The sequence below is a fragment of the Diadema setosum genome, chromosome 21 (assembly GCF_964275005.1).
Source record: "Diadema setosum chromosome 21, eeDiaSeto1, whole genome shotgun sequence".
NCBI classification, from domain to species: domain Eukaryota; kingdom Metazoa; phylum Echinodermata; class Echinoidea; order Diadematoida; family Diadematidae; genus Diadema; species Diadema setosum.
In genome coordinates this window covers 25,611,824-25,627,200 of record NC_092705.1, presented here as the reverse complement: position 1 = coordinate 25,627,200, position 15,377 = coordinate 25,611,824, and the positions used below count along the sequence as shown (strand labels likewise).

Here is a 15,377-nt window from a genome sequence, read left to right as displayed (position 1 = left end):
TTCACCCTTGGTTGCTCTCGTATCATTGACGTACACATACACATGCCGCGTGCACACTGGGTCGGTCTACGAATAAATACCATTTGGATTCGTCCATTTTAGATAGGTAGAAATTTATACAAAACATATTTTTTTTTTTTTACTATCAAAATGTCAATTTCCAGTCAATACAAGTAATGATGATGGAAGGTATCATACGTCATGACTGAATTATTTGAGTATAAATATGACGGTATAATTTTTTAGATAATAACCTTGGTGCCCATCTTATCCCCGTAATTATATCAACTTGCCCCCGGCATTACTGGTGGTTGTGATGATGTCATAAAGTAGTTCATGGCGGACAACAGATGTAGAAAAACTCCTCTACATGTGCGATCGCACATTTTCGTGAAATTTTTCAGCAAAATTTCACCATTATGACGAAGCGTGATGGTGATCTGATCGACAAGATGACCAAAATGGATCAGGTCGAGAATAGCTGGAAAAAGTCGCCAAGTAGGACAGAAAACGCCCCTAATTTTGCCGGCTCTTCGGATGTACACAGCCCCGGCAAGAACTCGCGACAATCTAGTAGTGGCAGTTTCAGCGAGTTCTCAGCCAGCAGTTTTCGCGACTCTCCCCGTTCTGCCCCCAGCTCTCTGCCCGGATCGAGATGTGGTTCAACGCCGGGATCCCTCCTACCCTCGAGATCAAACAGCCAGGAATCCATCATTGACCTCTTCGATTCGATGTCATTGCAGCTCGGTCAGCAGTTGTAAGTTAGCGGAAGTTAATTGATATGTTATCTGTGATATGTGTGGCTGTGTAGTGTCGTTGCACATGTAGATACTGTCTGAAGTGAAACGCTCTGTAATGATCGATGTTGTGTAAATATGTGTAATCGATAGTGAAGGATGGAGAAATTTGTCTTCACTCACAGCTGCACAGTACACAGCTAGCTCAGCTCAGCTGATTCCTGCATTGAATGAATGTAACTGCTAGCTGTCTTGTACCGTAGGTTCTGCAGGCAACCTGAAAAGTTGGGCGCATATTTGACCGAAAGATCAGTCTGTATCTGTCGGTCGGGGAATGTTCCGCGGAGACTGCGTCTGGCTTCACGGATCCCCTCCGTATACAGACCGAAGTCAATGATCCCAGCTGCTGTGTGGAGCAACGCGCACAGATCAAACGTTACGATAAACCAAATTTCAGACTGCTTTTTTACATTCAAACAAGTTTGACATGACATGACACATTATGCAGCAATATTTGGGGTTAATTTCTCACATTGTGCAATCGAAATACTCACACAGTAACTCGGTTATAATGCAGAAATTTTATCCATATCGCAACATCGCCGTTCGCTAGCAGTAAGTCACCATTTTGAATCTGTAAACCAATCACATGTGAGGTACGTGTGTAGTGAAAAAAAACACGTAGAAACTACCTCGCATGTGATTGGCTAATAGATTCATACTGTATGTTTCTGCAGTTTGAACGTGATGAAGCGACGGGCGGGTTGATGTGTGTTTTACGTTGAAAATTCTACCGAAATGTTGGATTATTCATTAATCTGGTGAGTGTAGTCTATTCTTGAATAGTTGATATAACTATACAAGCTTAAATTTGCCGACCTACACTTATTGTAGGGCCGTGAATTAGACGCAGTCGAGAAGGGTGAGGTACCTCACCCAATTTTCCATAGAGACAGTGGTTAAGAATATCCACACAGCAATGGGTACTGGTACCTTCCGTCTGTCTACGGAGGACAGCGTCAATGGCAAAATATAAAAGAGTCCTCCGGATAGACGGATCTTTCTGTCTAGGCGCATATATGTACTTCTGTATCCATGTAGAACTAATGTTTGATATCTTACTACAGGGCTGCCAACACTGGGAACTAGTTGAGAGTGAGACTCCCATTTGGCCAGTGCTATAATTTGGGAGTCGATATGAGTGAGATCAATACTGCAATAGAAATGCATGCAAATGAAATGAAGTTTTAGAGTGAGAAAGGACCAAAATGCGTGAGTTTCACACTCAATGCGTGAGAGTTGGCAGCCCTGTTACTAAATAAGATTGCAGTAAATTCACAGGAAATATTATATGATGATAATCCGATATCATCCATATACCCTGTTCCTTCCAATCACTTGTGTAAATTTGACCAAGTCGTTTTGGGGGAAGCATGGATGATGATAGGTTATCATAATTCTTATCAATACCTCCCGATAACTGATTTGGTTCAAGTTTAAGTTATTGGAAGTTATATCAATGCTTCATGATAACCGAATTGGGTCAAATTTATGTAAGGGGTTGGAGTCGGTCAGATACTACTTCTAAAGTTTGTTCTTTGATTATAAATCAATCTTTATATTTATTCGCTGCCCACTGTGGCACACATGCGTGTCTTTACCATCAAGCCACATGCATGTGAGAGCGGCCAGTTACTTACAGCCCACACATCGACGCACAATGCAATAAATGTACAATCATTTAATACACTATAATCGCGACGAAATACCGGTTACCTATTTTTTCTTTAAATACATTCCATACAGCTCTATTTTCTTAAAATGGTTTCCAATTCATTCTCATCATCTTTTCCTCCCAGTTTTTTTTTTTTATTGCACATGTTTTGCATTCATTTGTACATGCAGTGCACAGCGTGAGAAGTCCCGATGTACCAAGACTCCATCACATCATAGCATTGTGATTAATCCCAGTCAATCAGAAGTTCCTCAATCGATTGAAACTTTGCCACTGATTTCAAATCCATCTCGTATAAGCAAAGACGATGAGAATTGAGTGCGCAAAATTTCTGTGCAATTACTGCTGGATGAGAAGGCTACTACAGTTTACGATGTCACATGCATAGAACAATGTGAGGAAAATAGAATTTCACAAAATTTCACTTTTTGAAAAAAAAAGGTACACATTCCCTCAACTTGTCACTGATGTATTTTAAGGGTTCTGCCTTCTGAAAGAGGCAAGTCTAGTGCTCTTTTATTATGTGAGAAATTCAGTTGAATTATTATATTTTCTTTATATCGTTCTACACATCCATGAAATGTCACAAACTGTAGTAGTCTTCTCATCCAACAATGGCAGCACTGAAACTGCTAGATTTTATAACTTTTGAAGGGATTGTCCAATTTTCCTGAAACTTTCACTTGTGAGTTCTATCAATATTGCTGCATTCTCTAAAGTCACATGTATATGAGGGTGAACTTGTCCTTTAATCTTACACCACTCTAATAATGACAAATTGACATACCTTTTGTATTGACAAATATTGATTGATAGTGACAAATGAAACATTTATCAGTCAGCATATGTGTACATCAGCAACCTCTATCTGTCTGCTGTTTGGTTATGAGGGTATTGTTTAATTCTGGGGGTGTGATCATACAGTGTAGTTCATTTAATGTCGCTGTGTGTTTTGTGGCATTTATCAATTCAGCATTTAATATTTATGGCATGTATTCATATGAATTATAAACACTACAGATCAGTTCTATTTTGCATGTACCATAGCTGAACAATAGAAAGTACATTGTACTCCTGATTATTTGGTGGGGTAGGGGACGGGGATGATGTTAAAGGTACTAGCCCACATTTGCAGCAATTGGTCTCATAGTTAGCATGGAGTTTGGGTATGATTGCAGTAACACCTGTGTAAAATTTCGTTCCAATTAGTCCATTACTTTCATGAAAATAAATGAAAATGCACCGTATGCATGCGTATAACGTTCGCTAGCTCCGGTCCACGTACGTACTACTTGCATGCGATACATGTGTAAGTTACTAGTAGCTAGCCCCGGAGACCGCGCCGCAAGGCGCGGTCCTGGCGGCTACCTCGCAGCTGAGCGGGAGCAAAAATCACTGCCACATTCACGGCGACTTCACAAATAAAGCACAGCTAAATTTCTATCATAAACACAGTGACAATTAATACATTACCTTTTCGACTTTGTTTTTCTCACCCATTTATCTAGAAACTGCAAAGTTTTCTTTTAGGAGTAAGAAGCGGCCTGCCCTAGTGCAACAGTGGAGAGACTTGCTGCTATATCCATTAGTACGCATTACGCATGCTCTCAATGCACTGCACTGCATGCATGCTGTGCGCCTGTGCAAGTGATTGTGAGTTTCAGTGAGCATCGGTGAGCTGAAGATATTCGCGTTATAAGACAACATTTTCTGCATCATAAGCAATGAAATGCATCAAGCAGTCGCCGAAATTAATTATTTAGGTTTAATCGACCTATGTAAGTATTCCTAGTAGTTTTTGTTGAAAAATTAAGGAAATATAGCACCGAAACGGCACCCGTTTTATACAACTCCTCGATCTGAATGCGAAAACGGCACAGCCCCAACCCTGCACGTTGGGGCTGGTCGCAGTTAGTACGTAGCTAGCCCGCGCTCGTAATTCGATTTTGGGTCGGGTTGACCCGGTTTGAAAATGGATTTTAAAACGATGATTTTCTCTCTTTTATCGCATGGTATCGGAGACAAAGAGCAACAGGTGAGGTATGTTACTGTTATAACTTGTACTTGAAATCATATTGGACCTGTTTTATGCAGTTTTGATTTTCGTGGGTTTGCAAATGTGGGCTAGTACCTTTAATGCTGTTCAAGAAAATAGCATTATTGAAGAATTCAATCAGGCTGCCAATAAACACTTCCCAAGGTGATTGCCCTGTTACGTGTTGTTGCTGAGAGTTTCAAAGTTCACTGGTGTTGTGAAACAAGTCATGCATGCAATGGTACCAGTAGTGGTAGCAGAAGCAGGGGAAGTAATGGTACAGTTCAGCAATGAGAGCATCAGTAGTGCTATTTACCTAAAGTGTTTAGTTGAAGAAATGGCACAGGTAGCAGTAGGAGCAGAAGTGATAGTAGTGTTTCAGCAGTTGTTAAATATTTTTTGATTTTGACAGTGTTGAAAGCAACTGCAGAGATATTTGAATTCTTCTGCCTGTCTTGTGACATATATCTTTCAAGTTTTTGTGCAGTGTATTTTTATATCATGTTTATGATCCATATTTATCATTTGCATAATTTGGGAATTCAAATGACTCACGAATTTTTTTTAAACTCTGTCTATTGAATTAATATTTGGCCATTGAGAATTGTGATGAAGACCTTTTTTTTTTTCTTTTCGATATAGAAGGTAATATTTACACAGGTTATTGTTTTCACAAATATTGGTAATGGGTATTAGTTGACATGCAAAATTTAGTGAATAATGAAGATACTGCAAAATCCTGTGTACGATACATCCTATCATTTTGCAGATTACAAACATGCATAGTGCAGTGATGAAGGGAAGTACAAATGAATCATCCAGTCTCGCATGTCTGAAGACACTGACCATTTCCTTCTAGTTCTAGCATGTGTAATGTTGAATATACAGGCTGTGTGATACTATAGGCAACCGATATTGAAATTGTATGAACAAGAATGGAGTTTGTGTTTGTGAGCAAGAATACCGGAAACCACAGGACAATTAAGACCAGTATGAATGCACCATGTCCATGAAAGCATGTCTGCATCAAGGAATGCTTCCTAGTAATGAGCCTGACTACGCTCTGTTGACCCCCTACCTCTGATCCAAGTCCACTATGGCCGGGGCTTCCATTGTTGGCTGCTGGTAGCACAAAGATCAGGGTGAACCTTTGGTGGAGTGAAATGCCCTTTGTGTCATTAGTCAAAGGGAGTTAAGTTTAAAAGGCTTATAGTGTTGCTTCCTATTGTTTGTTAACCTCCCAGGGAGGATTGAATGTGGTGAATTACACTGGGGCTATGATAAATCCTTCAGCCGTAGAGGAAGGTGATTGTCAACTGGATGTTTAACCTGTTGAAGACTAGACCCAAGTAAACTCTGGCAGATGTCTATGGGAAATGAGTGTTGTAGCAAAATCAGCCCGTCCACAATGGGTTAATTACACTCAGAGCGGGCTTGATTCAGAGCCATTGGTAAAAATCTAATCCTACTGCTAGCCCTGTTGGCTAGACTAGAGTATTTTGTAAAGGTAACACATCCCCCCCCCCCAGCTTCATTGACTTAAGGCAAGGATATAAACAATGGCACAGCAATCAAGACCGCACAGCAATAACCAAGTTTGAATCAAAGCCAGCAAACAGACAAACAATCCTGAATGTAATAAACCTGACTCTATCAATTTTGCTCAGATTGTCATACATGTTTGTCCGTATGTACATTATGTTTGATCTTCCCTCCCAATATCAAAATTAAAACTCATACGCTGTATGATATGGTGTGCATGTTGTGCATGCAAGTACTTGCTCTGTGGCTAAATTTCATGCGAACCTTTGTAATATCAGTACACTGTTTTACTGATACCACATGGTATGGTACAAGCCCTTTATCAGTCTACTAGGTTTCAATATTTTATGAAAAGGATGTCTTGAAGATGATTACAGATATGATCAGGACAAAAAGAAGTTAATGTTGATACTATAAATGAGAAGATGCTGGAAAATTATGGATAGGTCTCTGTGATGACCATATTTAGATTTACTCTCATCCAGAAGTTGAGTTGTTGTACACATGGTCTTCATAATAAATATAAGGTATGTCATCAACTTTTATTTCAAATGGTAGTCATTCTTAGAGAACTCAAATTTCTTCTTATAGCCTCTTTATCTGATCATTCTTCAAGACTAGATTGACACAGAAATGGATAAATAACTGAACTATTGATGCAATGGAAGTACCATGCCATTCATTAAATCATGGTCACAGTGCCAGAGAAAAAGGAATTCCAATGGCTAGGTCTTTCTTGTTAACCACTTACCTGAATGTACATAATCAGGAGGTCATTTATTCCAGCTCTAGTTAAGTTCTTTGCTTTTGATTGTGATGTGATAGTACAATTTTCTTTTCTTTTCATTATATTCTAGGTTATGCAAAACATGACACAAATATATGCATCATGCAAATCATGCATGTAGTTTAGCATACCTGAAACACTACCAACACAGCCAATGTATTTCATGTAAGAGAGATTTCTCAATGGTTATACGCTGAATATTTCACAAGGTTTTTATTTTTGCGAATTTTGTAAGACAGGTGCTATTCGCGAGTTTAAAGACACACGAAATATTGACTTTAATTCCGACATGAATGTGACGTGCATGCATACATTTCTTCATTCATTACTCTATATATAACATACTTTATTTCCATAATCGCGAAATTAATCACTGGCGAAATCGTCGGGAAGTCCCAATTCGCGAAAAATTAGACTCTCTAAATATACATGTATGGCATTATATACAGTAAATGCCTTCTGTCCATGATATTACAATGAGTAGAATTCCATGAATTGATTCATCTTCTCTGTGGATTCTTGGCAAGAGATTTCTAGCAAAGTGCATGGAACTGTAAGTGTAATCCAATACTATTTTGGGGAAAAAAAAAATAACATGAAAGAAAAGTATGAAGTTGTAATGATATTCTTTGCCAATGCAAAACAGATTGAAGTGTGTTTAACACAAGATACGAGTCAAATGACACAATAGTATTTTTCGTTTTGTTTTGTTTTTGTTGTCTCTATAAGATTTCCCTCAGAAGATATTTGGATACTTGGTATGAAGATAGTTGTGGTACATTGTACCTACCCAATTAGGGTTAAGAAAACAATTACTATAGAGTAGGAGAATCGTGTTATGTCTATTGTGGGCAGCAGCCCAATAAAACACGTTTCTCCTGTTACTACCAAACGTGATATACTGATAGGTAATGGCATTTCTTTCAGAGAAGTAACGCCTGAAATTTAATTGAGCTTGATCATATGTGCGCATATCGTGAAATGGACTTGGAGCCATAGATGCTAAATTTCTGATGACTCTCATCGAATATTCATTGCACCATCCAGCTGCGTGAAGTGAAAAATGTCAGATCTTTAATGATCGAAGTTGTTAGGACATATTAACTTTATTTGTGTTTATTAAAATCTACAGTCAATCAAGCCAAGGAATGGGGGGGGGGGGGATACTTACAGTAAGTGCAGTGGTTTATTGGCCCATTTCACACACGTTCTGGGAACTGGATGAAAGATGGAAGGGACACCATGTGGTTTGTTCCAGGTGAAGCTTGTTAATCTCCAACTTGCACATAAGGCGCGGTCAGACTGGCAAAAGATCGCGAAGTTTAAGATCGTGATCTTTAAGATCTCGAAGTTTTGCCAGTGTGACCGCAAACTTCCTGCGAAACTTCCCGTGAAACTTCTCGATCTGTTTGCGGGCGGTGCCTCCGAAGCGCGAGGTCATTGTCATGTGCAGATGCGCATTGTTACGTCACAATCACTAGCTATCGGACGGCGCACTCTTGCTTGCGCGCGTACCAATGGCCCAAACTTCGCGATCTTAAACTTCTCGATCTTTTGCCAGTCTGACCGCGCCTAATGATGCCTATTAAAACAATGTGTGGCAAGTAATACATCATGGGATTAAAACTTGACATGCCATTCACACTACTTAAGGCGAATTATTGTGAAGGTTTCCAGAAAAGGGCAAGATAGACCGATGTTTGCATCAGAATGCAGATCACCGTAGTGTTTTTTTTTCTTTACATTGTATAAAAATTTGTTTCCCTTGTCCACACATAAGAATTAAAGGTTTTCATATCATGTTAAAAAATAAATTAAATTGTAAAATTTTGAATCTAGGGTGTCCATGTGAACAGACCTGGACAGAAGAGGTTGGGAACAAAGAAGTGAGGCCCAGTAAAGGCAGACCCATTCATCATGAATTTTATCCCTTTCCTGTCTAGTAGGTCCATCTACATATTAAAGAATGATCAATTTGCGGTTTGTGCAAAAATCACTTTTTTCACCACAGTTTACACATCACCAAACAAATTTACTGAGATGGAAATGAAGCATTGAAAATCTTTGAACTACTCACACATCAACTTTGATTGGAGCATGACCTTGGACACCCTCGCCCTTGGCTTTAAGTGGTGTTGCAGAGGTTTATGCCATCTGTTACTTTTTGCAGTATTTTGTACTGTGCGTTTTTGTGGAAAATACCATTTTCCCCAAATTGTAAATATGACCATATCAGGAAAACTGGTGTTTTTCTTTCAAAATATGGATTTTCAGCCCTCAGAATTTTGCATATGCTGTTTACATGATTAGTATCCCTGGTGGTTGATCATAGGACTAATAAAATCAACTTTTCATCTGCATTCCCTTTACTCACAATTTGTGAGGCATATTTAATAATCGCACAGGTGTATAATTTTAACAAAAACCTAAGATTCATCAATATTTTGCTTTAATAGCGATGCTGATAGTGATGATGAGTGAATCTTATTGTGTGCACACTAAAGTTGATTTTTGCATCATGTTTTACAAAATGGATATTTGAAAATGCCTTTATTTCGGGAATGTAGTTAAATGAGTCTTTCGTATGATAAGTTATGTAACTTCAGTGTGGTAAATTACTGTATACGCCACATATTTAGCGAGTCTAAATTTTCAGGAATTGGGACTTCCTGACAAATTTGGGAGTGGTCACATAGATTTATTTGCAGTTGTGGAGTATAGTACTGAACAGAGATCAGGGGGGTGTTTCATCAACGTTTGTCGGCGCTGACAAATTGAATCACCATAGTAACAGTCAGTGACCAGAGCATCTCAGCCAATCAAAACCAAGGATTTTGCTGAAATTGGTCAGCGCCGACAGTGGTCGGCGCTGACAAGCGTTGATGAAACACCCCCCAGGTGCACCTCACATTCATATTGGGATCAAAGTCAATATTTTTGTTTGTCTTTATATTTGTGAATAGCACCTGACTCACTAAACTCGCAAAAAATAAAAACCTTGCGAAATATTCGACACATTATTCAACCCCTGTGCCCCTATGCCAGACATAGCCACCACTGTAGGTTGTCAGGAAAGGGGATTGATAGATAAGAGACAGCTGCCCAAACATTGTAGGACACCCAGCAGACATGCTTAGTCCCAGGCATTCTATTACATGTATGCTCTGCAATATGATTTTTACGTGCTCAAGACCGTCTTGTGTCATATCTAAAGGCTAAAGGTGATACAGTGGTACAATTCTACATGGTATGCTTTTATTTTTGTGTACTTTCCTTTCAATACACTGTTAAAGCACATATTTTTAGTGCAACTACATGGTTTGATGTCTTTGCTAGATGAAGGATTGTGGTTGGTTGTTACGCCCATTTCAGACTGGGCATTCAACCTCTTCCATATGGGAACCTGGTGGCCTGTGTATCAAGTCTATTGGCATTTTAGAATTCAGCATGGAACAGGTTGACAAGTGTAATGCAGAACAGCCAGTTGAATTACTTCTGTGTGAAACATCCAGTTGATTATTTAGCTTCCAAATGGAATTCTTTAAAAAAAAAAAAGAAGAAAAATATATATTATTGAAGCACAGTTTTCCCCTCCTCACCCCCTGGGCAAATTCTGATTGTGAAATGGTTGTGATTCGAAAGGAGATTCTGGTGTGAGTCTTCTGGTGAATCACCACTGCTGAAGTAGTAACTAGTAAATGAATTATTCATGCTGCCCAGTGGCAAGGCTCACGCTAGTGCCCTCTCTATAGTGAGGAAATAAAGTGTACATGCCGAGAGCTTGCTGATGTCATTTGTGTTTTTGCATTAGTGATTTTCGCTCAGCACCATCGCCTTTCAGCCGGAAAATTGCGTTGAGTGATGCAGTGCTCGGTGAATGAGACACAAATTCTGCCTGTATAGCAGCAGCAATTGTCCGGAAGGTAACCAGTTGATAAATTTTGTGTGAAAGGGGTGTGGGATGATGATGAGAATGTTCATGTTTCAGTATCGGTAATGCTGCAGGGGTTATCTCTGCTTGTGTTGGTGAGATGCAACTTTATATGCAGAAAAGGACTCATTGAATGTAATTCTTTATGCCATAAAGCTACCTTCGATTAAGGGGATGGCTAGTAACCGATCAGTGGGAATCAATGGGAATGCTGAGGGATGATTGTTCCAATCCTTGTGGGATTCATTTAGGAGTACATTGTATATCTACTGTTGTGTGAAAATTATTTGCTTTCAGAACGTCTCATATTCAAGTAATGTGCAGATTAATGCCCCGTCACTGACCAGGCACGCTAACCTGGAAACATTAAACTGCACATTACTTGAATATGAGACCATTCTGAAGCAAATGATTTTCACACAACAATAGATATATAATGCACTCTTAAATGAATCCCACAAGGATTGGAACAATCATCCTCCAGCATTCCCACCGATTCCCACTGATCACTTACTAGCCATCCACTTTAAAGAAATTTACAATGTGCTATGAAAAAATTGCCATCCCTTCAATAGTCTAGAGGTCTTGTGATGTTAGGGGGGGGGGTTGCATTGTCAGAAGTCATGTGGCATTCTCTAGTTAAATACACCATCTCATGGCAGAGTATTAAAAAAAAAAATAGGAGTGACAGTATATGATACTAATCATTAGTTCCGGTGTGCTCTCTTTTTGTTTTAAAAACAACAATGACAACAACAATGACAACAACAAAAACAATAAACAAAACTAATGACCCCTGTCTGAAAAAAACAACAACAAACAAACAAACTCAAAACCCAAACAACGCAAAATAATTAAGTAGGTTGTGTGCTCTTTGCTGACAATTTCATATTGTCTGACCTACAACGATGTTTTGATTTTGAATGTCATTGTTCTGTGTGTGTGGAAATATACATTGCATGCATAACTTTGTTGTAATTTTTGTGACGTTTTTCTTGTATATATACCTATTTTATTCTTTTATTAAACTGTCTCGTCTGCCTGGTAACATGCCTGTAATTATATCTGCGGTTCAAAGCCGAAGCATACATTCCTGTGGATTGCATTGAATGGAACCTTGCTTTTAGTCAACTGGAGGAACTAGTGGAATCTGTTGCACATATCACTGTGCCAGACAATTTGCAATATTCATCACGTTCAGTTCTCAACATAGATTTACATTGATTGAGATTGATTTGCGTACATGCGCATCATACCCACGGTCTGCTGAAGGGTCTGGTTAATTCTTCTGTGCCGTGGGCCAATTCAGTGTACTTAAATGGTGGTTCCCCTGCTAATTAAAATCCTTTCAAAACTTAATCCCATTCCTGGACTGCAGCACATCCCAGTGATTTGCCTAGAATTCTGTCAGTCAATTGCCAGTAATGAGATAAGTGATCTGAAAGGAAGTGTTGTGGTCTAGGCGATTGATAAGAGAATCTTTAAAGGCTGCAGGCCAGGGAGGTTTCAGGCTATTCAAAGGAGAGAGACATAACATGTAATACTGTCTGCAAAGACCACTCAGGGGAAACACCAACTTTGGTTGTTAGAGATGGGTAGTCTTTATAGACAGCTCCGATGGGTAGTCTTTATACACAGCTGTGATGGGGAGGCCACTTTTGCTATATTGTATCTTCAATAACCCATTTATATATGATCACAATACTGCATAATTTATATAAAACTATAGAGATTCATTTATGTTAACAGCCCCCTACCAAACCACTTTAACCCCAATTATCAGTGGTTACTGTGAATTTATGTACAGTTGAAATTATGAATGTGGTTACAATGTACATCATAGTATTTTCTCTCCAACCAAATCATGAATTAAAGGTATACATGTGTTGATCAATTCCACTTGGATATTGTGATTTCCAAAAATAGATATATTTTTTTCTGTTTGTTTCTGTCTTTTTTTTTTGAAATTTTCTCTCCCCTCCTCCCTTCTCCAAGTTATCACTTTCTAAATGTCAAATTTCTTAAATCCATTTCTCTCTCTCTCTCTCTCTATATATATATATATATATATGTATATATGTTATATATATATATATATATATATATATATATATATATATATATTCTTTTTTTTTTTTGGTCCTGATATTAAAGCGAATACTTAAAAAAAGCAACCTCAATATTGGAATTATTTTGGTCAATTGTATAGGCCTACATAAATACACAGCCTTCTCACTACTTGCTCTGTAGAGCTGTCCCTAAAAATGTGTGATGCGTGTGAATGACAGCAGCACTGACATGTGACGACGTAGTGTATGTAAATAGTGGGGCTGGAACTAGAGACCAGTTCTGAGTACAGTCCTCGTTTGACCTCTTGAGGGAACAACGGATTAAATTTCTGGCTCGCGATGACCCGTGAGAATGAGGCAGCTGTTGGGTTAAGAGTACAGTATGCCTCACCTTCCGCTCTGTATTTCTAGGGCTATTTTTGGTGGGGGTTAGATGCATACAGACATCTTAGATACATAGGTGTGTCTATCACTGAACAATTCATTCATTCATTCATTCACTTATTTTTTTCCATCTCCAACAGGACTTGTAAATACATTTTTTTTTTCACATAAAACATAAGAACATACATATATGTGTCAACATTTCAAAATATGATAAATGAAATTTATGGATGAACAAATGATAGGGTGAAAAAAAAAAGCACAAAGAACATTCTGAAGTTTAGAAAATGCTAGAGATGGGGTGGAAGCTGAAGAAGCTATGCTTGTAGGGTACATTCCCCCCAAACATAGTAAAACAGTGGTATACATATTATATCATTGATCTTCTACTTTGAACAAGAAACTAAATTTACAAAATGAATGACACGAACTACGAATAAAAACCTAACTAGCCCTAGACAAACAATTGAAGGAGATGGATTGATCACATGTGGTATTTGTACGTTAGGAACTACTGTAAAATCAGAAGCATTTGCTGTATGATTTTTTTCAAAGAGTTGACCATGGAAAAAATTATCAGTACTGTACATTTACTAGTATGCAGGGATTTGTTGAACACATACTGCTGGTCAAAGACACACAACAAAGCTTACTGCACACTACTAAAGAATGCGTAGAAAAAAACCCAACAAAAATTGGTAAAGCATGCTATTATGGTTTTCTATCCCACAGGAACCTGACCTCTGCGTCAGTGCTGACAAATATTTTCATGTATAATTTGGCTCACAAAATACACAGAAGTTTGATGCACACATTAAGTTTTTGGGTTTTACAGCAATTGATTAAGACTGTGTTACAGCTGCAAGATGAATGTGCTGAGTTTAGAAAAAAAAATATAAGAAGAGACAAATATTGTAAAGCCAAAAAGCTTGAGGAAAAGTGTTTATATCAAAAGACTATCAATGGCTTCCTTTCATTTATTAAGTCGTAAATCGCTGGTCAATTGTGAAATGCAATCGTAACACACTTTTCTTCTCAGGTATAGTTGGGTCATTAATATATGATCTGCAAGTTCATGTGCAGAGCTTTAGCATCAGTAGTCCAACTTACCTGTTTAGGTTTCAACGAAAAGGTATGTTGCCTGTTATTGAAAGTGAAGGGGGGGGGGGGTGTCTTAAAGGGGTCGTATAGTTTTGGTTGAGACCTTATTTCAGGTTTCTTACATTTTTGGTGAGATAATGAGAAACCTCTAATGAAACATGAAAGAGCATGTAATTCCATGAGGAATTCAATGTTCATTTGATGAAAATTGGTTTTGAAATGGCTGAGATATCCAAAACAGAGCCATTCTAATAAGTGTGGGACCCACACTTTATTATGATTGCTTTGTTTTACTTTGTTTTTGGATGTTTCAGTCATTCCAAACCCGATTTTCATCAAATAAAATTTGAATGCCTCTTAAAATGGCATGCTCTGTACTATTTTGTAAGTGTTTTCTTGGTATCTCGCAAAAAGTTAATGGCCCATTTCTCATCTCCACCAATACTGTACTATCCCTTTAAGCAGTATGCTGGGTACGTGTAGTTCCACAGCGGGAATGTTTTCAAAGAGATGGGTACAAAGAATGGAGAAAACACCCAGATGTATGTCCATCAGTGGTTATGACCTTCCCTTTCATCTATTTTTTACTTCTTATCTTTCTTTAATTCATTTTTAGGGCCTGTTTATAGTCATGACTTCTTGCACTATTTTTGCATCGATTTGCAATTTTAGAACTCAAAATGTAAACATTGATATATGATTATACTGTCAGGTTTTGCATCTGTATGATATAAATTGTGATATGTTTGAAGGGTAATGATTGTGTGTATTATGTCAGTAAGCCTAGTGTCCGTGATTGAGTGTGATCAAGACAATAGAAATGAAAAGTAATTTGAAAGTACAGTTGTATGGCAATATTTTTCAGCCATGTTATGGCACAAAAACTTCAAAGATAAACTCATGTCTCCTTTTGTATCTGATTTCCTCTCCCAGCCCCCATCAAAAGAGAGAGAAAAGAGTAGTTATTCACTTTCAAAATGCATTGAAGGAGTATCTTGTTCATATTCTAATCGCCAGTTTGAATTTGAAGGAGTATTGCAGCATGGATATCTTTGA

The 15,377-nt window shown here is 38.2% G+C and overlaps 1 protein-coding gene across 1 annotated transcript in view; it reads left to right on the top strand.

The window, feature by feature from the left end:
- Positions 1–349: 349 nt before the first annotated feature.
- Positions 350–15,377, top strand: part of LOC140244223 (MLX-interacting protein-like) — a 62,149-nt gene continuing 47,121 nt past the window's right edge. Inside the window, exon 1 of the mRNA XM_072323859.1 lies at positions 350–757. Coding sequence (XP_072179960.1) covers positions 420–757 — 338 coding nt within the window. The 5' untranslated portion in view covers positions 350–419. The remainder of the gene's footprint in view (positions 758–15,377) is intronic.